The following is a 27,875-nucleotide window of genomic DNA, read 5'->3' on the forward strand; positions in this document are numbered from 1 at the left end:
CAACAAGTCTCATCTCTTCCAGAGACCATGGACTTTTTCTTTGAGAGAATGAAAGAACTAGGAGGCCTCGGTGAGGATGTGAAGAGGGATGAAAGATATTTGCCAAATGTGGCTTTTCAGCTAAGGGACCGAAAACGCAATGATTTCGACTTTGGGAGGCTAAACCCAGCAAAGGAAACTCGCATGCTTAGCCGCCCTGAATCTTCTGCTACACCCCTAACGTCTAAACATAGCCCTGAACTCGCTGTGAACCGCAAGCAAAGGAGCAGCTTGACTAATGGGGAGGTTGAAGGTGTAATTAATGGGCTCAGCCCGGTGCCAAGGTCAGAGCAGGTGTGCGCTGTCCAGCCTGAGCAATATGTGGGCACGGATGGCGGTGACGTTCAACTTGAGAGGACTCGCGGTTCTAAAAGGGTCGCAGAGACTGAACGTCGATTCTCAGGTCCGCGGCCCCGGGGCCGCAGGAGCTGGCTGTGGAACCAGTTCTTTGTGATCGAGGAGTACAGAGGGCCCGAGCCTGTGCTCATTGGACGCGTAAGCTCTTGTCACAACCTGTCAGCATGCGCATGTGAGTCACCCGCATCTATTTGTATGAATTTGTGTTTGTGCTAAAGCACAAACACAAATTCTCCAGAGGGCAGACAAAGATTTTTTTGCAGGCACATTTTTGTCGGTGAAAGTTAAACATGCAAAAAACATAATTTACTCAGAACAAACAAAGAGACACACGACTCTCAATACATTCATTTACATGTTTGCCATTATAGTGATAAAACTTACCAAGGTGGCCTCCGTCTGTCTGTCGCCCTGCTTCATGTGTGCAATACAACCGAGTTTGTGCTTTCGAAAAAAAAAAGTGAAAGATCACCCAAAAGTTGTCCGCTACACTTGGCTGAGATGCAGAAATTGGCATATCAACATCGGTGTCATTTACCACGGGGACTGTTGGGACATTTCCCCACCACTGTCTGAAATGGCTCATTTCGTTTCCGTCACTTTTTAAATGCGCAAATTGTTAAAAATGTTCTGAAAGGTAAGTTGCAACACGAAATGAGGTTTTGTAAGAAGTGTGAGGGAAGAACACCCGCATGTTATCACAGCCCCAGTAAAGTACATGCTACAGGCAGTGAGTTCTCATGGTGGGTGTCAGCGTGTCCAGGCTGCAGCGTCGTGGTGTTAGAAGGCTTCAGAGGAAATAAAGTACTTATTTAAGAGTGCTACAAAAATCTCTTGCAACCCTTCTTCATCAACAGAGCGGCCTGGTCTGTGGAAGCCAGTAACCAGCTATGATCCAGCCTAGATTCATTTAATGAAACTAGTTCTCTGCTGTTTGAAGATGAAAACATGGAAAATTTAACATCTTTCTCACGTGTGCCGGGATGTGTTAAACTTGATTCGGGAACTAATGAACTCTGTTCCTCATCAATTAGAAAATGAAATGCAATATTGAACACTTAAGGCAGTTTACATAACATTTAAGGCCAAATTAATATATTACCCTTAGTTTAGCTATTATTTTTTTTAGGAAATTACAGAAAACAGTGAACAGTAAAGTTTACGCCTCTATCAATTCAGCCAAATTTCCAGTAAAGACGCTCTTATTCACATATATTTCTGTTTCTTTTGTCGGATGGCTAAAGAAGAAAAGAAGCAAATTCCTGAAAATTGGTAGATGACCAACTACAGCTACTATAAACTTCATATGATTAAACCCTGTACCTGCTAACCTATCCCAGCAATTTTACTTTACACCTATAGTAATGCAAATAGAGGCAGTCATACAGAATTTTTCCATCAAAATCCAATTTTCCGATTCATTGGAATTGGGACCCATGCCTAAGAAAGTTCCAACAGAAAGCAAAGCTCATTTCTGCCTCGTGGTATTTTCCTCCTATTTGTCTTCTCGAATGGGTTTTCTCCTAAAACAGATGTTCAGATGTTACCCAGCGCGGGTAAATGCAAGAACTGAGCATTGATGTGGATATTTGAAACATGCAAACACGTTTGATGAGGAGCACGTTTTACATTTTCTTTGAACAATAATAGTTCCTCTGGAAGTGCCATTTATGTGCTGACAATCTCTATTATCTTGTTCCATCATTTGCTCCGGAGTGCGGCACAAATAGAATTTGGATGTTTGCCACGTGCCGTCGTGTCACATACTTGAGCTTCTCCAGCCGCCGCACCAGCAGCCTTGATCTGCTGTCGGTGTCGCGACATGAAAAGTGACTGAGATGATTTAGTCCGCGGCGCACCTGAACTGTTCAGTCCCAGGGGTTTACTTGTAGCTTTTCACAGTCAGCCACTCCTCACTAATGCAGCCGCTGGCAGCTACAGTGTAGTCAGAGTAGGATTATATCAGCTGGAACCCTAACAGGGACTGCTGCCAGCCACTTTGTAGCTAGCAGTATACTTTACAGTGACAGTCTAGATTGGATTCTTACCAGTGCAGCATACACCTCATAAATGTTTAATCTCGCTCTCTAGTTGTTATTGATACAGTCAGGGAGGGGTGTCAAAGCAATCAGCGGTCACACGAGACTGCTCATTCCGATTGCAAGCACATCCTTGATGCTGATATTCATGTTGTAAAGTTGTCCTGCTTTGTAAAACGGTCAGAAGCACAAAGTTTTCTGTCAAAGGGAGCTCACTTGGCCAAAAATAGATAGAGATGATCCTGTCAAAGCCTTTACCATTACAAGATTTGAGGTGTTCTATCAACAGTTTAAATCACAGGTGCTTTAACCAGTGCGAAAGAAACAAGAATGTCTCTGCCGGTGAACGCAGTGTGAAGTAGATATAAACCCTGAGGTGGGTGTACTTGATGAGTGAGAGGAGGAGGAGGGGAAAATGGAGATTACAGCGAAGGAGAGCAGTTTCCTCCTTTTCTTGCTTTGTTAGATGGGGTGGATATATTTCCTCCACACTGTGAGAGTGTTTTTCCATGCTGTATGAGGCACAGCAGGACTGAGTCAGCAATTAGACAGTGGGGAGAGGGGGTCTGGGTGGAAAGTGGGAGGCGAGGGGGAGGTAACAGGTGGGGGGGGGGGGCACAGACTTCTAACAAAGATGTCTCTCGTGGTGAGGAGGGGGATCAAAATCAAAGCTGGTTTTAAGGAAGAAAGGGGAGAGAAGGTGTGGGTGTCAGGATGAATAAAGATGTGGCAATTTATAGGGTATACCATTATGAGGCCGTATAATCCCCAGCTTCATCGTCCACAACATGTAGCAAACACATGGTGGACACGTCTTTTTTCCTCCTCTCTGTTTGCATGCTGTGCAGAGTTGCACTCGTGTGAACATTGTTATTAAAACAGATTGGTTCACATTTCTGGAGCCCTTCTGACGCAGTGTGCTGTAAATCCTAGTTACTTTTAAGCATACATCTGTCTTTAGCACTCAAATGGTTTCAATAATTGTACCCTTATTAATTAGGCAATTAAATGTGTCTTGTTCTTTGATGCACCAGCAATTTTCATGGCAAGAAAATGAATATGTCCTGCAAAAATCATTAGTAATTGCTCTTTACAATTTGAAAACAGACGATGGTGAAGCTGCATTTTTAAAGTCAAGGCTTTAGTTCTTCTTAGTATCTAAGGTCCTCAGCAAGGGTTGTGAGTAAGCCTTGTGGATTATGTACATGTGCAGATGTGCCTTAAGGATAGAGAGTGAGTGTGAGTGTTCCTGGTCAGAAAGCTCAGTGTGATGAAGGCTGAGTAATCTCTATTTCTATCTATTTGGCCTTTTACCTATCTAGCTGCCACTAATATCCCCTCTGCTATTAAATACCAATCCAGGACTCTACACCAGAGAGCGAAACAGACTTGGAGGGAGACAGAGAGGGGAATAAAGAATGTGAGCAGATGGGCAATCTGTGTAACCGAAGTAACTTGATGAAAAAAGAGGGGGGAAGAAAAAGAGGTGGTTTAAAAGGTAGAGGCAGAGTCAGACAGATGGATGTACTAGAAGGGGATGGAAGGGGCAGATGGATGAAAGAGACTGAAAGATTTACAGATGGATACTGCCTGGGTCATCAGAATGCATCTGTGAATATACATACATGGCATTTGCGGGGCCACTTTCCGCCTTGATGTGGATTTGCCCTCAACAATCCCCCGATGGCATATTTGGTCCAATGAGTTTATTAGCTGCATGCATCCGCACTCAGCCTGGTCCCATATATATCATCCACACCTGGTGCCATTCCTCTCAGATTCACCAAACACATCCCATCTTAACATAACTCACCCATTTCACACATTAAGGCTTGCTGTACATGCCAGACAAATAAGGGAGCGTGAGTAAGGGATACCTGCATCACTTACTCACGTCAGAAAGTCCTGCTGCCTAAAGGTGCGATGGCGATTCACTCTGCTTGTATTTGATTTTGCAGCTGCACACAGATATGGACAGAGGAGACGGGCACACTAAATACATGCTGGAAGGGGAGGGAGTTGGTTCTGTGTTTGTTATTGACGGCAACACAGGGAACATACATGTCACCAAGTCTCTGGATCGAGAGGAGAAAGACCAGTATCGTCTTGTTGCGACAGCTACAGACCGTGAGACTGGCCGAGCCCTGGAGCCCTCCTCAGAGTTCATCATCCGAGTGCAGGACATCAATGACAACCCACCTGTCTTCCCCAGTGCACCCTATGTTGCCATGGTGCCGGAGATGGCCAACGTAGGTATGTCAGCGGCGGCGCCGTTCGTCATTGAGAGCAATGACTTTGCTCGGCTTCAATGTGCGTTGCTTTGAATTGATTCCAATGAATCCATGTAACAACTTTTAGTAAAGTCATCTTCTCATACAGTATAATTAAAAAGAGTAGAAGCTGTCCCAAAGTGCTTTTCATTTATGGTGGTGAAAGAAATAAATCAAGCAACCATACAGAATTAAAAGCAAGAGAGATTTAATTTCACCAGCGGTGGAGCAAGATAAATTATGAAATGGAAGTCTGTTCCAGAGTCTGGCAGCAGCGACTGAAAAGTCACCTTTGATTTTAAGATGTGAGTGACAGACTGAGAATAGAAGCTGTGATGATGACCTAAGTAACCTGGCGGTAGAAAGAAGGGATTAATATATCAGTAGTGTTCTGTGAAGCTAAACCACGAAGGGCTGTAAGAACAAATAACATCTTAAAATCAATGCTGTCTCACTGGAAACCAGTGCAGTGGAGCCAGAAGCGGAGCAATGTGCCAATGTGCCTTTTCTATGTGTCAGTTGGAAGTCTGGAGGCTGCATTTTGACAGGAAAAGTTGGACAGAATTGGTCCCATGAACAAAAAGAAATCACCAAGATTTTCACTGTATCATACACACTGCTATACTGAGGACCAGGCTTATGGATGAGACTGCTGATGGAGTCAGGTTGACCAGATGTTATATTTTATTTTTTTTCTTCATTTAATTGTCAGCCTTTATTGTCATTAAAGGAATGGTTCGGCGTAAAATGATAATTTGAGCATCACATGGTCATGCCACATAATTTATATGGGTGATGAGCCTTTCTCTGAAAGACCGCGGCATTCCGAAGTTGGCTATTTTGAAGTGTTTTGTTAGAGACGCAGCCAATGCTACTGTACGGGGCCAATTTGGAAAATATAAGAAATGCAATGTAAAACAAAACAAAAAAACTCACCTTTGTCTATTAGCGACACAAAATGTCTTTTAAATGACAAACAGGTGTTTTCATTCAGCATATCTGTGCCTAACAGTTCCCACTCCTGGCAACAGAAGCTCTCCTCCTCCGACGGCATCACCTCGCAGCACTCGAAGCTATACCACCATGTACCTCCAGTACGCGACCGAGCAGAAGCGCCCACTGACGCTTGCTCCGCACATGCCTGTTGTTCCTCCCGTTCCCGCAACTCCTCGTCTGTATATTCGGGCTCAAACAAGTATGGTTGGCCTTCAAACGCAAATGGCTCGTCTTCGAAAAAATTATGGTCGTCTTCTGCCATATTTGCGTCTCAGCCTCCCTTTGATAACTTGAAGCAGTAGGCCTACATCCGGGTCAGACTAGGAGTTGGAACTACCGGTGATGCCTCAAAAAACAGCCAGTGAAAGGCTGTGTGGTCCGATGAACTTCTCTGTGCCTCGGTTTGCTTGACGAGGCCTTTGTTATGGCACAGCTGAAGTATGTAGCGCTTTTGAGCTTGTTTATCGCGGAAAAACAACCGATTTCTTATATTTTCCAAATTGGCCCCGTACAGTTGCATTGGCTGCGTTTCTAACAAAACACTTCAAATTAGCCAACTTCGGAATGCCGCGGTCTTTCGGAGAAAGGCTCATCACCCATATAAATTATGTGGCATGACCATGTGATGCTCAAATTATCATTTTACGCCGAACCATTCCTTTAAGACAGCTGAACAGTACTATCAGTGAAATACCTTCAGATTTAACAAAGGGGCCATGATGTACAAAGAGAATAGACGGGGGTCCATGATGGAGCCTTGAGGGATTCCATGTTTTATGGAAATCAGCAGTTTCCTGTTTTGACGGAAACAGTTTTGCGTGTCAAGCAGGAAGTGAACCTCATTAATACTGTCTCTTGTTGATCAACTTAAGCAGAACAGTTTCGTCAGTATGTTACGGTCCACGGTGTCAAAAGCTGCAAAGGAGGCAAAGCGAGGTTATACAGTATTTACCAGAATAACATGGGCGAAGACTAGCCTGACTACGTCATACTCACGATTCTAGTCAGAATGTGAGTCTGATACCGCTCAATAGAGTTTTGAGTATGGGGCGTGTTTCAACCGAACCAGGAGAAAAAATGCCTCTTCGCTCAATTGGATAGACCTACAACCAATCAGAGCAACGTAGTATGTGACGTAGATTAAGCAACACACACTTGTTGTAGGAAGGACGGCAAAAACATCTTTTCTATCGATAAAAGCCTTTATCGCGTTCCACTGTTTGTCTTTCAAAATGAATGCAATGTGGAGATCCTGTAGAACAGACTCGATGGCAGAATCTACACACCCTAGCTCTCCAGCTCTCTGATTGGGTCGACCGATTCTTGGTCGGGCATAATGATTTCCCAACTGAGCAGAGCCAGACCGAACTTCCCGACCAAAACTTTTATGGGCGGGGCTAAGTTCGGCTGGCACTCAGGCTAGGCGAAGACCACATTAACATAAAATTTTTTAAGTGAGAATTGCCAGCATATTGATTTGATCCTGTTAGTATGCTGACCAGCCCTTTTGCAGCAAACGCAAAGTATAGGTGAGGATTTCACAGTGAAAATATCATTTGTCATGGAGATACTTGTCGCTAACTGACAATGATGGAGGTGCTGTATTAAAAGTCCTCGGCTTGCCGAGGACTTTTCGGCAAGGAGATGAGAATTAATCTGCTGGACACCGTCACATTTGATTGACAAGCCATCCAATAATTGCTGAGATATTTCAGTCAGAATTAAAATGATGGACTGACAAACAAACTGACTGTGTCAGCTTTCAGATACTGTGGCTAATAGGCACAGTTATCGTAACCTATTTCTGTTGTAAAATCAATAGTCCAGTTTTCTGTTCATGTCCTCCATATGGATTTAAAATGATCATATTGTCCAAAAAGTTTCAAGGAGGACAATTATGCAACACTGACTGATTATACAAGTATCTGGTTTTCAAAGTATAGATTTAGGTCATAATGACAGTTTATGACTTTCATTTTAAAAAGATTATGTGACTTTTCCCTCACGTCATGGCTTCTGTTTCACAGGCACATCCATAATCCAAGTCACAGCTGTAGATGCTGATGATCCAACATATGGAAACAGTGCCCGACTGGTATATGGGATAATACAGGGCCAGGACTTTTTCTCTGTGGACCCTGAGACAGGTCTGTTCATATCCTCACATGTACCACACATCCCATTTAAAGCAATTTTTTTAAGATTGTCTCTCCAGCCGATGATTACACTTTATGTTGTAAATCCCAGCTCTTTCAGATCATACAGCATGTTTCATCCTTTCCCACTACATCTTCACTTGCAACAACTTGACTTTTATATGATGTGTTTGGAAACAAAGGGGGCCTGAAGTCAGGTTTTAAAAAAAAAAAAAATCCGAATTCTAAATGACTCGCTTTGATGGTTATGAGAAGGGACACTGTGTCCCTGTGGAATCTGTAGCTGTTGTGATTTTTTGCTGTATGCTCCGCTCTCCTCTCCACCAGGCGTCCTGCGGACAGCAGTACCAGACATGGACAGGGAGACGCGGGATGAATATCTGGTTGTCCTCCAGGCCAAAGACATGGGGGGGCATCTGGGCGGATTATCAGGGACTACAACCGTCACTGTGAAACTGAGCGACGTCAACGACAACCCTCCTCACTTCAGAAGGAGTAAGTATTACCTTATCAGATCCCAGATCTAGCTGATGTCTGCTTTCCCTGTAGCTGTAGAGAAATGTGAGTGTAAGAAGATTAAAGTGATTGAATATCTTGCAATGGCACTTGTGACAGCATTCTGATATGTTTTGCCTACTTTTGGTACAAGCTGTCTTGACAGTTTCAACATAAGACATAAGCTCGAAAGTAGCTAAACAGCTTGTGAGTCCACTTTTCCTCTTTCATTTTCTGAATTGTCGTTGTTTATAACATCAGTTGAAATAACATGACCTTTGCAAAAAGCGCTGGCATCAACGTTCATATAAGCATTCCCTGGTGGTCCCTGCACCTCAAATGGACTGCATCTCGAGCTAGAAGAGTGAAAGATCATGTCCTCTTTTTCTTATCCAAGCTTTTCCCTGTTCCGTGCTATTAATATTTCATCTTATAGTTCAGTGCTTTCTGCTTCAATAGACAGCGAAATCACTGCAAAATGTGTCTAACACTTTCAGACATACCCTGCATTTCTTTATATACTAGTTTTTCTCTGTTCCCTCGTATTTTCTGCTTTTTCTTTCAGACAGTCTCTGCTTACTGCCATTCATCTTAGTCTTTAAAGCTCCCTCTCTGTATGTTGATATATTGTGCTGCAATACACAGCTTTATAGAAGCAATATTATAATTCCAAATGTTGGCAGGGTTATTTATTTACCAATATCTGGCTGTATCTTCCCTCTCTCCCCACCTCACTGCAGGCCATTATTTTCAGTTTGACAATAATGCCACAGTTTAAGCAAACGGCTCATTTGGTATGCTCTTTGAAACCGAGGGGTAGGACTTCTGAATTTTCCTTATGTGGAGGAGGCAGGCTGATTTGATGAAACCAGAATCATTTTTCTGGATTTGCTGTATGTTGCCGTGCTGCGTTACACCAAGCAGAACTCATCGTTGTATTCCAAGTGCACGGCGTAACCTGCCACAGATCACTGGCTGCTCCTTCATGCCTGCAAAGGGGACGGACTTCAATCCAAGCTAAACAATAACAGTAGAACAGATTAACTCTGCAAGGCTGAATTAATGCAACTGTGAGTTTGTGTGTTTCTCTGTGCCCAGGTTTCCAGAACCAAACAATAGTCTGGCATAATGCTCGTAACTTCACATTTCAGTAGTTTGAGCTATCTCGTGTTTGCTGCTGTTGCTGAATAGTTAGTCAGCCAAATAAAACTACTGATCAATCATCTGTTTCTTAACACGAATATTTTCTCAATGCTAAGTTTGTCGATCCACATTAGTGTTGTTGGTCATATTAGCAGCTCTGCTGTACAGTTTTGCTTCTAGCTAAATAATAATATTAATATGCTAACATGTAGTGACTCTGTTAGCACGCCGATGTCGAAGGTTCTTGGTGTGTTAGCATGCTGATATCTTCTGACTACAGTGAATGCAATATATAGTTTTATTGATTTGTAGATAATTGGTCTTAACCAAAGAAGTCAGCTCATCACACCCACTTGTAGAAGTTTTGTGGGAGAGGAATTCACAAGATGGCTAAAGGAAATGGGGTGCACATGACACAGAGACCATGATGAATCAGATATGTCAACTAGCTCCAGGGCAGTCTCAGGCCCAGAAATGTGCATAACAAGGGTCAGTGTACTTGGATGTTGGACATTTTTGGACATTATTAAATGAAAAAACTGTAGAAAGCCTTCTTCTTTGTGATGTTTTTATCTAAAATGGACAAGGACTGTCTAAAATATCAGGCTGTAGGCGGATTGTGCTTTCTAACTAATAGATGACAAGATATTTGAAGGACGTCAGTTTGCTTTATAATTTAGAAGGACAAAATAAAATATATATATATTCAGCATGTTCGATCATCTGTAATCAAACATTGTGGTTCTAAAGCAGCTGTCAGTTGACTTTGGGTTTGCCATGGATCGGCAATTTTAAGCATGTTTTAACAGAATGGGAAAAGGGACTTAAATAAGATCAAAAACATAAAGCAGCCTTTTTTTCTAAGAATCTTTTTCACCCAGGCACCCAGATGTTTACTCATCTTAAGACATTTCATTGCACCGTGAACTAATTTAGACTGATGTCGACCTAATCAAGAAGTCAGGTGATGTAGACATTTTTTCACCGGAGGGAGCACTGACCACATCTCCGTCTACATAGAGGCGGACATTTTTATGTCATTCTTGTTTCACCAGAAAAAGCCAAAAAGACTTCAAAACCCATGACTGGCTGACTTTTCTCAGCTTAAACATGAGAACGTGGACAAAATACATAGGTTTTTATGATCGAATGGATTTAAATCAATAACTACACATGATTTGATCGTACAGTTCCGAATTAAAGACACTCGTATGTTGGTTTAAAGTGGGTCATTTGTTAACAATTCCTTTTATCTTTGATCTAAAGAATATTTGCATTTGCTTAGAATGCATTTTTACTTTCCGAGACTGTTTGCCCACTTTCCTACTTTAATTGCTTTAAGAAGGAATCTTTCCATTGCAGGAAAGCATTTTGACGTGGATATTAACAAAAAAGGGTGAACAATGCTTCAAACCCCATCATGAAATGTTTTTCAGAGTGCAGCTGTGTCCGTTACGTAAATAGCAGCTTTGTTTTGAGTCAAAACTGAGCCAAACACTGTCCTCATCAACATTCAGTGCCAGTGCTCCAACTGCTACATTCATTGTTTTCCTCCCTGCAGGTGCGTGGTCGTTCTCTGTGTCGGAGCTGGCTGCACCAGGTGTGGAGGTGGGTCGTGTCACCGCCACCGATCCTGACCTGGGAGAAAATGCACAGCTGGAGTTTACCATCCTGGACGCAGAGGAGGCTGAAATATTCAATGTGACTGGAAGAGACAAAGAGGCTGTCATTGTGCTTAACAAGGTGAGGGTCGAGATGCAGGTACAGACACACGGTAATTGGGAAGAAGCTCTAAAGGGATATGTGGGTGTTTACGCTTAGAAGGACACATTTCTTTTAGGCCTTAAAACGCTTCAGACACCCTCTGTCGCTGATAGTTTGAGACCATCTCCAAAATGAACTATTCATGAGCAATTATGAACTAGAAATCAGCTATTTAAAAAAAAAAAACAGCAGCTCATTTGAAGTGAGGAGGTTAAAAGCAGCCAGTGTGAAGCTGTCGTTTTACATTTAAGGGTTTTAATAACACTGGGCATTCAAAGATAATTATTGTGCTGTGAAGTATTAAATTAAGGGTAAACAATGAGGAGAAGCTGGTGATTAGTTACTCAGAAATCTATCAGAGCCAGATATAAAAGAAAGTCCCAAATGGAAGATGTGAACTATATAGAGATAAATAAAAGTGGGAAAAGGACTTTAAATGAATTATGAAGTACTCTACAGTATGTGGTCAGAAATAGACCACATAAACATATTAATCATATATGAGAGGCCTTTAGTAAAGTGTAGCCAACTGATTGCTTCATTCTTCACCCAACAGCTTCTGGATTACGAAACCCGCAATTCGTATACTTTCTCTGTGGAAGTTGTGAACCCTCTCGTAGATGCCCGATACATAAGGAAAGGACCCTTTAAGGACCAGGCAACAGTCCGGGTCATGGTCCTCAATGCTGATGAGCCACCGCGATTCTCCCAGAGTTTGTACCATCTGGATGTGTCTGAGAACTGCCCCCCCATCTGCTCTGTTGGTCGGGTCCATGCTGTGGACCCAGACACAGGACAAAGCACCAATATCAGGTTTTTAATACACCATCGCTCACTCATTTAGCAGCCCACCCTCTGTCAGTGCTTTCTTTTTCCTTTCAACTCTTGATAGTGTCTATTTCCGTGTCTTAGGTACTCCATTGATCCCCAGTCAGACCCCGAGGCTTTGTTCCGCATTGCCTCCAACACGGGTTTTATCAGCACAGTGATGGAATTGGACCGTGAGGAGGAGCAGTGGCATAACATCACAGTCATCGCCACACAAAGGGGTATGACATCAGCTCTGCACTGTGCGCTTCACGGCTGACGAAACTCCCATTTCACTGAGTGGACTGGAGTGAAAAATTTAGTTTTTTGTTTTTTTGTTTTTTTTTTAATTCTGTGATCATTTCAATATTAGTGTTGGTTTCTTTTTTCATCAGACAACCCAAATCTTGTGTCAAGGATCGTGGTTGCCATAGAGACACTAGACCAGAATGATAATGCTCCGGAGTTGGACAGACAGTACACAACATCAGTATGTGACTCCAGTGCCCCTGGTCAGGTCTGTTCTTGTTTTGTTTTTGCCTGATATTATAGTCTCAGACTCCTGCTAAAGCCTCTGTCTGCAAACTGGAATAATTTCGCCTTGTCTTCCTCCATTTTTGCAATAAAGTACAGACAAAATCCCCTCAACAGTCTAACAGACGGGGATATTTTGTTTTATTTATTCATTTTTCCTTCTAATATGGGCAGTTTTGGTGAATTTGGTGAAATACGTTGTGCTAGGCTTTAGTTGTTAATGCTTTTTGTAGGGTAATAATTCAGCCCTGATTTAATTTAATCCTGCACTTTCTTTGAATTGATCACGTTTTTAGCAGTCTATGTTTGCCGTGACCACCTCACGATTAAAGCCGCCCCGTGTTTCATCCGCAGGTCGCTTTTATGGTAATGATTTTAATTATAGAAATAAGACACTTGATTTATTTTTAAAAAGAAAACACACTCAAGTGCAACACACAGCCGTTTCAGATGTTTCTGCACTGAATTAAAGCAGCTGCTGCTGGAAGTGACAGATTTGCATTCGTCTCTTGGGGTAATTCACGTCACTCGTCGAAATCTACTTCAGGTGGATGAATTAACAGAATTTCTAACCTCCAAGTTGTTGTTTTAAACGTCTTGATGTTTCACAGGTAGTTCAGGTTCTTCGAGCCATCGACAGGGACCAGGAGGGACAGGACACCCCGGTCCACTTTAGCATCTCCCCAGAGTCCAGCTCTGCTCTCAACCTCAGCGTCAGGGAATCTGGAGGTAGGCTCAGGTTTTTCTTTTGGTTTTTTTTTCTTCATGTCATGCAGAAATCAGACACATGTCACCATCCAAACTGATGCATGACTGCTGGGTTATGAACATTCTTCATGTGCATGTGTGTGTGTGTGTGTGTGTTCTTGTCACATTATCAGGTGTGACAGCTAGCCTGGTGCTCCAGTCAGCCTTGGAGCCGCTCTCTGGCTTCTCTTCATCTTTGCTCACCCTCTATGTGCCCGTCGTGCTGCGTGACGGGGCCTCAGGTCTGACCAACACTGGCACGGTCACTGTGACCATTTGCCCGTGTCTGCAAGGAGGCATGCAGACGGAGGACAGGGGCCGACCGAGGGACAGGAGATGGGAGAGACACACAGTTTGTCTGCCAGTGCCTTCTGCCTCCCCGTCTCTCATATTCAGTTTGGTCACATTGCTGGCCATGCTGGCTTGTGTCACCACTCTGCTGGGTAGGTTTGGTCATTTCTCTGAAGCCTTTGAAATACTATAAATATGTTTTCTGGTGACTTTTTGAAAGATACTGAGCAGTTTTGTCAGGTTGCTTCTGTAACATTCGAGGAGTGTGTTCTCATTTGTCTGTTTTTTGCCCTTTAGTGGTGTGTGCACTCTCGCTGTCATTGCGGCATCAGAAAGGAGACTCCCACTCACCCTTTGAGGAGGATGATGTCAGGGAAAACATCATATCCTACGATGATGAGGGGGGAGGGGAAGCCGACACCGCAGCTTTTGACATAACAGCGCTGCAGAGCATGCACAGAATACAGCACATGCACAACAACGGAAACATGTGAGCTCTTCCAAAAGATAAAAAAAAAAAGAAAAACCAAGTTTATCCTTGTCATGGTGGCTCATGGCTGTGTGCGACTGTGTGCTTTTCTGACTTTTATCTCTTGGCACAGATGGTACACCCAACAGAATCCGCCCAGGGCCAGGACGTACAGCTGGAGCCGTCACCCGCGCCCCAGCCTGGGCCCCCAGCAGCGTCCGGGCTCCGCTCCGCTGTACGGACGTCTCTGCTACGGCATCAACACTCTGCCTGTTCTCAGAGATTATCCAGCCGGGCCACTGGAGGCAGGCCTTCAGCTAACTCAGCTGACCCAAGGGCTAACAGGAGGTCACTTTGGCAATTCCCTCTTCATCCCAAACCAGAGCACCTTTGAGCCTCTGCTGCGCTCTCCTGAGATGAGCCTCGGTAGTTTTGAAGCAGAACATATGCTGGCGAAGAAAACAATTACAGACAGAAATGAAAGCAGCGAAGCGGACGCAGCTGGTGCAAAAGAGAATAAGGACCAGACCGAGGTCAGAAAATACTGTCAAAATAAAACAACAACACAGTTGCTTTATATTTAATATGCGTGTTGAGTTTGGTTATGATTGGTGCACATTGACAGACATCTGCTTTTTACCACTAAAGTAAAACCTGTGAGGGGAAAAAAGCCCAAAAATATGTGTCCATGTGAATCCCATCGTTTAAATATCCAGAGTCTTTCATTTTTTTTCTTTTCCCACAAATTCAGTAAGAAATTATTTCGCCCCAACGGTCGAAGAGCTACACTCAAAGTAGGTGAATTGGCATCAGGTCAAAATTGAAGACATTAGGTTCGATTTAACACTCGCGAAGATTTGGTTTTCTCTTCATTTGAGATGACAGAGAGCAGCTGTTTTAACGGGGATATGAGAGATTTAGTAATGTGGGGTAAATAGAATTTTAAAATGTAGAATACAAAAATGTCAAGTATTCCAACTTAAACATCACGGGATGAATGCATACTACTGTGCAGATTTACAAATAAAAAGAACACAAAGGTGCAAATGTACGTGGATATTCTTATGTCAGATTTCTAAGGAGCTGTGCCAATGCATGGTTCTCTTTTGATCATCTCAATCATTCAAAACCTATTTCCTCTCAGATGTTAGACATGAAGGGATGTAGACACTCCCCCGATTGAATCATTTGCATATTAAAGCACCGTGTGCAGCAGAAGTTATTAGACACGGCAATAAAATCAACAGCAGGGTAGGAGCGCCGTTTCAACTATTGTTAAACTCAGACTCTCATCCTTTCTATGAAGGAAATAAACTTATCTGTTGTGAGATCAGAATCAGAAGGACAGCTGCTGAACAGAAAAATAAATAGGGCCTATCGACTCCTGGAGTTGTTAAAATAAAAGAACAAATGAGTAAATTGATAAAAGATACAGGCCTTCCTGCTAATGCATGACCAGGTCTTCAACAACAGCACAGCAGCCATCATTAATGCGCTGTGTTAATGCGGTTTGTACACTGCATTAATATGTGCGTGCGTGCTTATAATCAGAAAACTTTACACTATTAATAAGAAATGCAGAGTCTGTGAAATTGACTGCTATATTGTCTGATAAAATTCTGTTCCAGCTCGTGTTTTATTTCTACATTACCGTGTCAAGTTTGACTAAAAAAAAAAAGTGTGCCCACGTGGTAGAGAATACGCTCGTGTCAAACAGAAAGTACTGAATCAGAACAGAACATCTTAATATAAGGTAAATACAACCTCAGTACTGGCATTCAGGTGTGTGTGACGGCAAGGAGGAAAGACATCAGCAATGATCTTAGAGAAGCTGCTCATCAATCTGGGAAGGAAATTTACAGCGAATTTTCAGTCAGTTATTGTGCATGGGAAATGAAAAGTGATAAAAACAGTTGCCAGTTCAGCCAGGAGTGGATGTCCCAGCAAGTTTAACCCACGGTCAGATACTACACTGTTCACAGAATTTGCAAAAAGCCCAAGAGCTACATCTCAGACTCTACAGGCCTCAGTAAGCATGTTAAATGTTAAAGCTCATGCCAGCACAATTAGAGAAAGACTGAACAAGTATGGCTTGTTTGGAAGGGTTGAAGGAAAAAGCATCCTCTCTCCAAAAAGAACATGGCAGCACAGCTTAGGTTCGCAAAGTTACATCTTAACAAACAAGACTTCTGGAACAATGTCCTTTGGACAGAGCAGACCAAAGTGGAGATGTTTTGGTCATAACGCACGGCAGCACGTTTGGAGAAAACCAAACACAGCATATCAGCACAGACCAACTGTCGACCACAATGGTGGAGGGCTGATGATCCGGGCTTGTTTTGCAGCCTCAGGACCTGGATAACTTGCAGTCATCGAGTCCACCATGAACTCCTTTGTGTATCCAAGTGTTCTCGAGTCCAATGTGAGGCCATCTGTCCGACAGCTACAGCTTGGCTGAAACTGGGTCATCAACAGGACAATGATCCCAAACACTTAGTGTTTTTTAGTTGTATTGACATCATTTTAGCACCTTTTTTTCATAAGTACAGCATTGGAAAGAAGTTTCTTTTTTACATGACTTCTATATTCATGAGGCCCTCACATCCCTCTCCATCCTTTACAAAGAAAAACAAGGGCATGGTTTCTGTGTCATCTACATACAAATCTGACCTACCTGTAAGATTAAGAAGCCGAGTCAGCAAAGAACCAGTTGCTGTCAAATCAGGATGACTTCTGTCAGTCATTATTTCTTTTTATTCTCAGGAATAATAGTTACTTTTTGCTTCCATCCATTTATCTCAGCGTATTTTTCCTTTCCAGATAAACCAAACAGAAACGGAGTCGACAGCAGCCGACATCGCTGCAGATCTGACCTATGAGTCTTCATGCCAAAGTCACACCAGCTTCTCATCAAACCAGCAAGAGGGTCGGCCAGGGTCATCCCAGACGCAGATCAGCACTGGAGCCACCAGCTGCACAGTGGATGACATTGAAACTGATTCCTCCATTCCCTCCGTTTCAGAGCAAAATTATTCAAACGCCAGCCAAGTCGGCAGCGCAAACCTTCCTGCGTATCTGAAAGGAGACACGTACAGCATTGTGGGCTCGCTGAACCCAGACAGCCTGGGGACGTGTATGAACGGGACAGGCAGCAGCGGGCTGTACTCAGCGGGGCTGCAGCTACTGAACGTGGGCAGACTCCAGAGAAAAGACATGACCCCACAGTCTTTGCCCTTACCGGGGGGCTTGTTTGGCCACAACAAGAGCTGGGCGTCAGGGGCGGAGCCTGAGAGAACAGAAGCCACCAACCCGCAGCCTCTCCGGATGGAAGAGCTCCTTAATATCCGCCTGGATCAGGTCACCTTTGACATGTCGCAGCCGCCCTATGACTCGCTGCAGACATACGAGTTTGAGGGCCGCGATTCGAGGGCCGAGTCGCTGAGTTCACTGGAGAGCGACGCAGAGAAGGACGACAGGAAGGAGGAGGGAGGCATGGACGAGCTCAACCAGAAGTTTAGGAGGCTGGTGGAGATCATCCGAGACAGGAGAAAGGAGAAGGAGAAGGAGAAGGAAACACAGGGGAGCGAGGGAGGCGAAACCGCAGAGGCCACTCTCAATGAGACTCATAAACAAAGTGAGGACAAAGAAAAAGAAGTACAGAGATGGGATTTCTAGACTCCAGTAATTAGACACTTTAGAGACAGGAGAACGGTCTTTGACAGAAATGGATCTTTAACACAGCAGGGGTGACAAAAGACAGAGCCTCTGACAGAAATCCTCTTGTTTTTCTCCCTGCCATGAAGAATCCAGACAGCTGCCAGTGCAGTGAGGACCTGTGGGGCCATCAGTGCAGTGCATAGTTTTCACTTCCACTGTGTTCAGATGATGCATATGGAACCCGTCACTGTTCACACTGATCTTGTAACTGATATTAATAATGCACTTGGGGCTTTCAAAGCCAAACTTATGAAAAATTAACTTCTTTTTTTTTTTTTTAAATATTGATTCTAAATCCTGAAAGCAGCATTGTTGGAAAATAGGCCTCATCAAATATTGACTGGAATTGTGATATTTAATATTGATAGTCTAACAGTCGCGTAACCACAGGAAGATCTCTGGATTCAGAATATATTTGGAGAATTTAAAGTGTACAGTTAAAAGATGTGGGCTCACACTGCCACGCGTACACAGAGCCGCTCAGACTGAGGGACTGTGATCATTTCTATCATGCAGCTTCACAGTATGGTTCCCTCAAGTTTGTCACTTTTACAGCAAAACAAAACTGCTCACAGCTGAAAATGATCAGACTGGCACTATCAAAGTCTTGTGTACTGTTGTAAAAGTACAGTAAGTGACATTCACATGTAGATAAACATCAACCTCAGCTTCAGTTGTTGTTGCATACATTATCTTGGGTGCAGGATATTTACTGGAAAGACCACACATGAAATGAAGTGTCTGAGATGCACACTCACACGACTCGATGTCCACCCCCCTTAAATCCCCCCCGCACATGAGATTATCTGTAATCGTCTTTTGTGTCAGCGTGTTCTGAATGATTTTTTTTCACCTTCTTAAGAGACAAAATAAAGCAAAAGCTTTTATGCGAAGCAGCACGCACGTGCAGACATTGTTCCTGTGATTAGCCCAGAACACGGGCAGCAGGAAAACAATATTTCACTCTGAGTATGCATAATGAGTGATTCCCAAACAGCATTTATTATTCCGATAGTTGCTGGAATGACCAAAATATGGACGTTATTTTCAGTAATGTGGTTAAATGCATTTGGCTTTTTGCAGTTATTGCCACTTCGTCTCCTCCTCAGCAGATTAAGAAGTTTAGGCCTTAATCATCCCTTCGGCCGAATTTTGTCAAGAAAAAAAATGTGCTGAAGGGAAAACTGGACTCGTTGGGTGAGAGAATGAAATGCAGAGTAAAAAGGAGAGGGCTAGATGTTAACTGCATATCAGCAGCAGGCTGCAGCCTATTCTGGCTGGGGTTAGGTGAGGTCGCAAGTAGTGGGAATGTTTCACAAAAGATGGCTGTAAACATCAAGTTAACTCGCAACAGTCAGACTAAATGAGGCGAATATAAGCTCATGTCTGAGCTTTCGGTTCAAAAATGAAATGACACCGCTTTGGAATGTTTGAAGTGTTTTACAGGTGCATTGGCGTTTATGTTCATTGAAAGAGATCTAAGAACAAATGCAGTGGAGTAGAGGAAGTCGGTGTATTTCCTGGAAGCAGCAAATGACAGAACGATGGTGCCACCTAAAGGTAAACCTGAGGAATGCATCATGTGTCAGATAATCAAAGTCTTTACGATGAGTTTTATCTGGAAACACAAAGAGACGATGTGAAGAGTACCTTGGAAGGCAGGCCAGACAAAAAGGCTTCTAGATTACGGGGGCCTTGCAGCTTTTTTTTTGTTAGTTTTTTCTTCTAATTTATTGTAGATAAAAGCCACTCCAGATCATGAAGGTTGATTTTGCCTTAACAAACTACAGCTGTAGTTGTGAAGTTTAAAAAAAACAAGAACAACAATGAAAGTTGAATGTGTCATTAAAACACCACTGGGCCATTTGGCAGACCGATTCATTTCATTTCAGAATTTTCTCTGTAATTTCTGTGATTTATTTATTTATTTTTACTCTCACTCCAGTTATTTGTTACACTGTTATATTTTAAGTGCGTGTACTCCATTTAATGTGATTACTGCGACTCTACGGTTTCTGAGAACCTCACATCTTTCTCTCTCCACTCAAGAGATTCATTCAACTGTGAAGAAATGCCCAAAAGAGCAAAAGCGCCTTCTCTCTGCAGCTTTCCGAACAAATGTACCTTAGACACGAATCACATGAGATGTTTGAAAGTGAGTCCAGAAATATCCCAACTGGAACAGCCATTTTACTAACTGGATTTAAAGTCTATAATCAGTGCCGCTAGCAAGCTTATTTTATCAACATGATAATGCGTCCAGGCAAGCCAGTTGGTCTGTGTGAGACTGTGGGTTGCTTTCCTTTAGAGTTACTACCTTCTCTTCCAGTTGATTTTGTGGAAGTGAAACCATTCAGAACTAGCATAACAGTCTGCTCTCATCCAGGGACAATAGGGAAAAATATATTTCATTGTGTTTTTATTTAGTCGTCACTTGAAGTGAGCAGAACAATGCATATGTGGACAAAATGACAAAAGGCTATAGTAAAAGTTCAGGTACTTTACCCCAGATGGCCTGCAGGGGGCGGTAGAGTGTTAATCTAACATGAGTTTTAAACCGACTGCAGGCTGACTCCTTTTCAGACATTATCTTCAAACTTTGCACCAACTTAGTGCACAGATAAGCACATTTTAGGGTTTTGACTCAGCATTTCATGATATTTACACACCGCTTTAAAAGCAGGCACCTTCGTGTCTTTTCTTGTAAATGGTTACTGGAGTCACCGGATTTCTTTCTAAAAGCATCATCAAAGCAACATTTGTTGATATAACTACACTCATATCACACAGCGAGCTTTAATTCATCATCCCTCAACCCAAACCGACCCATTTAAGGAATAAAAGGCAATGAAGTTATTAAAAAAGACATCTCCAAAAGAAAACGAAATCAGGAAAATAAAGTTTGACACTAAAATCATGACTTTGCACATTTCTAAAAGAATATCTCAGTGCAACAAGTTCCACATAGAGCAGCTTAATAAAAATTTTCCCATCTTATCTCTGACATGGCAGACTTTTTCTGTGAGAGGCCTTTTTTTTTTTTTTTACATCTGTGTGAACCGTTCATCATCTGAGAATGCAGTGTTGTAAACACCGTCACTTGCTGAGCCATTTTCCACCGTCTTCACCCGTGTCTCTTCATCGTCTTCCTCGTCTGTTTTCTCGTTCTTCTTGCTGGAATAAAAAGAAAAAAAAAGGCGAATCCAGAGTGTTGTAAAAAGAGAGTGACGACACTCCCATAGACTTCTATTGTAAGAAAGGAATGCGGAAGTCACGTGGGTCACGGCGACGCCAGAGTTCCAAACAAGAGACGCAGCTCCGTTAACCTCAATTGCTCGTCAAGAACAATTACTGGTAAGTAGGGATGGGAATCGAGAACCGGTTCTTGTTGAGAACAGGTTCCCAGTGTTTCAATTCCTTGGAATCGTTTGGCGATTTTGCAAACGACTCCCTTATCAATTCCAGTGGGTGCGAATGACGTCACCACGCAACGTTGCGTGGCGAGTCCAGCGCAGCCAGCAGCCAACAGTAAACATGGTGCCCAAGCCGTACAAACGCTCGAAAGTTTGATTACACATCCCTAAAAAAGACGACAACAGGGCAACTTGCAAAGTGAATATTTCACCAAATGGAGGAAATACTACCAACATGCAATAACTATGAATGAATGATTAACGTCGGTGAATCTGAACCTAGCAACGTTAGCATGTCCTCGGCTAACACTGCAGGTAACTAACTAACAAACACTGCCTATCATGTTAGCACCATTTGCCTCATTGTAAAACCTGCTATTAGTAACGGTTAAGTTTAAATGAATGCCTTCTCATGCATTACATTTAGATGAAATCATGAGAGACAGAGCCTGACTGGCTCAGAGCCAGAGGCTGGTGGTACTACCCCCAGTTCACCTCTACCTCCAGCTTCTCCTTTCACCAGAGCAGGGAAGAGTTAAATTACCCAGGCCATGATAGACCAATGTGGACCTCACCGTTGTTGGGTTTGTGAGGTCATGACTCGTGTTACTTCTAAACTAAACAAAGTTGATGCTAATCGACCGGTTTGTTGTCCTTTTTCTCCAAATGAGAATCGATAAGGGAACCGATAAAGAACTGAATCGTTAAGCAGAATCGAAAATGGAATTGGAATCGTAAAAATCTTATCAATTCCCATCCCTACTGGTAAGTTAATAAAATAACAGCATTTTAAACGTTTTTTACATTTTTAAGCATTATCTATCAGAAGTATACTCTTAGATATCGTTATTTTTACATTTGGTTGGCATGAAATATCGGTGTTGATGTTAAAAATGTAATGGATTTAGGGACCTAACTGAAAGCTTAGTAACGGAGGCTAACGTGAGGTAATTAACGTGATCATTCATGAGGTCAGCAGATGTGGTGGTCGCTGCTGTCATGCTGCCATGGATCAACCCTTATTAGGGCTTCAGAAATTTCTACAATGTCCAAACCCTTAAATTTGATCAAATACAGTTCATTGTTGCAGATTAATCTACCCAACAGTATGAATAGCAGTAAAAGAACTTCTTTATTAAGGCTTGTTTTACTTTTTCCATGATGACATTTTATAATAAAATGTTTGGTTTAAATCTGTTTGGTGTTTTTTGCACAACTGACACATTTATTTTGTCATTAATATAGTTTTAACCAGAAAAAAAGTTATTAAATTCATATTTTAATCCATCCATCCATCCATTATACCCGCTGAATCCATCGGTCGGGTCGCGGGGGGGGCCGGAGCCTATCCCAGCGGTCATCGGGCGAGAGGCGGGGTTCACCCTGGACAGGCTGCCAGTCCATCACAGGGCCATATTTTAATCAATTAGTTAATATTTTACAATAGTTTCCTGGCTTGAAGCACAATAAACAGGGTTACAGATGTATTCTGTTCACATGAGATATATTCGAAAAATGATGTCTACTACAGAAAAGAATTGATCCCGGCTCATCAGTCAAAGCATCTACAGCCACATATTTCCCTCCAAGTCATTTAAAGCTTCTTTAAAATAATTTATTCAGCTCAGCTTTGCTACTCAGCTCATTGTCCATCTGACACCAGAAAGAAATATGTGACTCAAAATACATTGTCGGTGAAGTGATCAATGCACATTATGGGTCAATATTTACCGAAAATTGCGTCATAAATGTTAAAGTTATCGTTTTTGTGCCCCGTTCCGCTAAAACCCGCTCAAACTGACTGACAGCGCTGTGAAGTTTGGAACTCCGGAGGCTCACATGAACCACGTGACAGCCCTAGCAGCGACATCAAAGCGTGTCGCAACTCTGTATTACTCTATAGCAGGGATGTCCAAAGTCGGTCCTCGAGGGCCGCTATCCTGCAGGTTTTAGATGTTGCCCTGCTTCAACACACCTGATTCAGATCAAGACATCATTAACAGGCTTGTACAGAACTTAACAATCTGTTGAGAGATCCTTTTAATCTGAATCAGTTGTGTTGAACCTGCAGATCAGCAGCCCTCGAGGACCGACTTTGGACATCCCTGCTCTATAGCTCTGGGCGAATCAAGCTCGGCTGTCATGTCTTCACAATGATAAATCTAAGAAAATCCAGGATCGTCAGCTCACCGTCTCCTTTGGATCGCAGAGGTCACAAGCAGAATGACGATGCCGGCAACGATCAGACCCATCACCACGCCAAACACGATGAGCCACGGAGGGGTGTTGGGGAAGACGGGCGTTGCCAGCGTGGGAAGGATGCTGATAAACTCCAGAGTTTCATCAGAGAGCAGAAAGGCACTGTTGATGCGATTCCTGGACTTTCTATTAAGTGAAGAAGGTTGGATTCAAAATGAAACTGTAAACAGTGGTTGCTTCCTTATTTTTGACAGCAATAACAACCTTTAGGCAGTTATATTTTCAACACAGTTTACCACACTATGCTATAGGAATATCACTATTTGTTGGCCACCATGTGTCTTTTACGCGTCACACTTTGCTGCACATAATGGTGTGACATTATGTCACTGATGATTCCAATTATCTAGTTTAGAAGTTTAGCTTATTCTGGTCAAGGTTGCACTTTTAGGTACAACCCCAAATTCTTTCCTGGCAACTTTTTCATCAGTGCCTCCTTATGGAGATTATTGAGTATTCCTGTCACAGGAAAAAATGTCACAAAGCGCATTTTGGAAGTTATTAAGTTAACTTTTGGGGATTTTTGAACCATGCCATATGACCTCGTGTATCACCACTTGGGACCTGTACAGGTGTAGTGCAATAAATGAATTATTGTCTCTACTGTAGATGTGTTTTTAACCAGAAGGCAAAAATATTTAGTTACCTGACAGTTAATAAATGCACCACTTTCATTTTTAAAATTACAGAAGCGGTCTGGAAAATGGAATAGTTATTTCTTTTGTTCTAACTCAACGACTGAGAGCAGAAAGCAGTCATGACTTTGTGCCAATAAAAGTGGCGTTCACCCTTCACCTTCATTGACAAATCCTTTGACCACTGCAAACATTTGTGTGGTTCAGGGCTACAAAATTCTTTCTCTACACAATGCCACAGCTGACTGACCTATGGAGGAACAGAGCAACTGGTCTGCTTTAGGCTGGAAAGGCAGACCGGCAAATGAACATCAGTCTAATTCAACATTCATCCAATTAGCTTATTTTAGCTGCTTGCAAATCCCACAAGTAAGGCCACAGCCTATTGAACGATTTGTTTTTTGGTTGTAAATCCAACTTCATCTCTAAGAGGAATATGTCATTTTGAACTGAAGAAATACACATTTTTACACACATGACATTTTATTGTCCAAATTTCTCGTGTTTTTGTACTTTAAATGACCATAAAACTAGCTACAGATGCTAGTCTTATGTACTTGTTCTAGAATTAGCTGCTCACGGTGGCTAAGTTAAGCTAATGTTACGTTAATAGCACATTTATAGGTATGCACAGCCTCTTGTGAGTTTGTTTGGCAAATATATTTACATTGATATTTTTTTTCTAGATAGCAACGGCAAGTTTAAAACAGAATGAAAAGAACAGGCATTAGCCTTGTGGTTTGGTCTTGTTTTTTTCTGACTAGGTTTGGTATGAGCTTAAAGTGGCTAATTTTTGCTTCTGTTAGCAAAATAACACTCTCATATTCATATTCGCCCTCATGAAAATAGATCTGAATTAAAAATTTCTTTAAAAAAAGAAAAAAACAGGCATCTCCATTGGGTTTAGTACTCCCTGGGGTTCGCTTCTGTCTTATGCTAATGCTAATTAGCCAAAATACACTTATCCCATATTTTCTCTCAGACAAAATTGAGAATCTTCGAGAAATATAGAGAAATATAATTTATATGTCTAAATCCAAGTTTAATTTTTACAGTATCTGTATCCAGATATTATATTTGTGTTGTGTAATTTAATGTTTTTCCATGTGATCATTTGATTACCTCACAGCCTCCTTCACGTCTCTTTTATCAACAAGGCGTGACGCGTCCAGCGGCGATCTTACCACAAACCAAAAGGACACTCTCTGAGTCTCATTACACACGACGATGTTTGACACACTGTTCCACAAGACAATAAAGACCACGTCATTCTCATAAACCATGACTCACAGATCTCATAGTGGTAAACAAAAGACAAGAAGAAGGTAATAAGAACCCGTAACAGTTTACTTACTTAAATTCCTGTCCTTCGATGTGATTCCTCATGGCAAAAGCCAAAGTTGCTTGAAAAAGGAACCTTTCGTTTTCATTCCAGTCATACTGCAATACCAACAACATCAGATCATGGCTGTTTTGCATGAAAGACCTTTAGGGTTTTCAGATTATGAGATGGACCTTGTTCTCATTAAAAGAAGTCACATGCACTTACAGAGAATTGTAGACAATATTCAGGGTATCAATACAATTTAAAAAAAAGTTGTGAGGTGATGTAAATAACTATATAAAAGTGACTTTGATACCAGCAGCATCTTTAAAACAAAAAGTTGGGACAGTCATGTTTTACACTATTTTGTAACATCTACCACAAAGTTTTGGGAACCGAGGAGCCGAATTACTTGAGTTTTGAAAATTAAATTTCTGACTTAAGATGCTTAACAGCTCAGCAGATCCTTTAATATTTGTAATGCTCCAGTGGTTTCATTGGGTTACATGTGTGGACTGAAGAAGGCCAACTAAGCACAAAGTCACTGTGGTAATACAGCCAACACAGACTTTGGTTTGTCATTGTACTGCTGAAATAAGTAAGGCCATCTGTGGAAAAGATGTCTCTCCTGAAGAACACCTGCATAATTCATTTCAGACGTGTAAGTTGCTCATCCCATCACAGATGCTGGTGTTTGAACTCTGTACTGATAATGAGCCAAATAATTATTTTTTTCTTTAACTTGGAAGATGCGGTGTCCACGATTTGGAAAAAAAAGATTTCAAATTCTCGGTTTTGGCGTCAGCAAATATACCAGTCGTCTTGAGTTTCTCTTGCACCAACTTTTCTGAAAGATATTGCTGGTATCAAATTCAAAATTATATCTTTTTTTTGATTTAAAAAACATTGGTTTGCAAATGATTGCATTATTTTCATTTCCATTTTAACCAAGGCCTCAGTTTTTCTGGCAACAAAGGTTCTATATCGCCTCAGAAGAATTCACCCCTCTTAGCTTTTCCTGTTTGGTTGCACTTCAACCTGTTGTTTACATGGAACAGTTGTTTGGAATTTATTCAAACTGGTGAAGTGAAATTCAAATATTTTTCTGTATTTGTTTCATGTTTGTTTCACAGTCACATATATTTTGCATTCTTCAACTTGCTAGATATCTCGTGTTGATCAAATTATACAAAATCCCCAAGAATACGTTATTAATTCCAGGTTATAAGACAGCAAAACAGGAAAATGATGATGGAGGACAATACCTTTGCCAGGCGCTGTGTTATGTGCTTTCAAGTTGTCAGAGATTTATAGAAACACTTCTCTCAAGATTATGAGGTATATTAAATTAGGTACGTACAGCTTGATCTCCGAGAGCAGTTTTGATGCTTAGTCGAACTTTGTTGGCATTTGGAGCATCTAGAGGAGGAAACATATTGAGTATTCTCTACATGCCATGAATTTACGTCAACACATTTAGCCTTAAACAATGTAGCAGTATTGTGTCCATTCAGTTTCTAATAAATCCAAATGTAAGTACTGATAGTGAAGCCAAAATAATGTCAATCAGCTGTTCTCATCCTTTTTGGCAGGCGATTGACTCGCATATGTTTTACTATCATTGTTGATTTAAACCAGTTGTTAGGAGACAAACAGCTCAGTGATGCATCTAATCTGACTGTATTCCAGCAAAGAGATTAGAAGATACATTCCTCTCTGACTGCCTGAGCGACTACCGTAACAATATGTGGTTTCTGATGGTATACATATTGAGTGTGAACACAAATGATTTAATCAAAAGTTATATTTCAAGAGATTACTTACTTGGTTCACAGAGCTGTGCTGCCAAAGCAGACGGCAAACAGAACAGCAAGAAGATCCTTTCCAACATTTCCCCGGACAATAAGGAGCAAAATAAACCGAAGTTGCAAAAGCTCAGGTGTAGCTCCCAGTGTTCAGTGATTTGAGGAGGTCAGCAGAAGGACTTCATTGGCTAAAGTTTAATGGTTAAACCAGGACACACCTAAACTAACCTGACCTCTTGTAATGAAATGGGAGTCACTGCACTGTACTACCTGGATACAGTGCAGTGGATCCTGCAGTTTATGTGCTCCTGTTTGTTCAAGCTGCCTAAAGGAGCCAGACAGGTCTGCTAATGCAAGAGAGGCCGACCTGCACAGGAAAACACAATGCTGAGAGTGCCTCTGTTTACTCAGCTCTGAGCTTGTGACCCAGTGTCTCAGACATTCTTATATAAAGGAGCAATATTTTTTCCCCATTTCTAGGACTCGGAAACAAAAACACTTGCATTCAAATACAGCTATCTCGAAAAGAGTGAAGTGTTTGACCAAATCTGCTTATTATTTCAGATAAGAACTGCAGCTGCATTCCTTGTGGGGCAAAACCTTGGTTTTGCACAC

At 42.0% G+C, this 27,875-nt stretch overlaps 2 protein-coding genes across 2 annotated transcripts; one reads left to right on the forward strand and one right to left on the reverse strand.

Moving 5' to 3' along the window:
- Positions 1–21,629, forward strand: LOC142400111 (cadherin-24-like). The gene is made up of 13 exons (XM_075484742.1): positions 1–534; positions 4,394–4,688; positions 7,729–7,848; positions 8,185–8,352; positions 11,057–11,238; positions 11,816–12,072; positions 12,172–12,308; positions 12,462–12,583; positions 13,212–13,329; positions 13,482–13,790; positions 13,936–14,128; positions 14,241–14,640; positions 16,928–21,629. The coding sequence occupies exons 1-13, from the start codon at positions 28–30 to the stop codon at positions 17,780–17,782; spliced, it is 3,663 nt and encodes a 1,220-aa protein (XP_075340857.1). The 5' UTR covers positions 1–27; the 3' UTR covers positions 17,783–21,629.
- On the reverse strand, positions 20,227–27,736 carry cltrn (collectrin, amino acid transport regulator). Its single transcript, XM_075484743.1, has 6 exons — positions 27,280–27,736; positions 26,816–26,874; positions 25,486–25,571; positions 25,254–25,370; positions 23,428–23,622; positions 20,227–20,998 (listed from the first exon to the last, which is right to left on the reverse strand). Exons 1-6 carry the CDS (start codon positions 27,344–27,346, stop codon positions 20,869–20,871), a joined length of 654 nt encoding a protein of 217 aa, XP_075340858.1. The 5' UTR covers positions 27,347–27,736; the 3' UTR covers positions 20,227–20,868.
- Between the last annotated feature and the right edge of the window lie 139 nt (positions 27,737–27,875).

The sequence above is a fragment of the Odontesthes bonariensis genome, chromosome 15 (genome assembly GCF_027942865.1).
Source record: "Odontesthes bonariensis isolate fOdoBon6 chromosome 15, fOdoBon6.hap1, whole genome shotgun sequence".
In the NCBI taxonomy this organism is placed as follows: Eukaryota; Metazoa; Chordata; class Actinopteri; order Atheriniformes; family Atherinopsidae; genus Odontesthes; species Odontesthes bonariensis.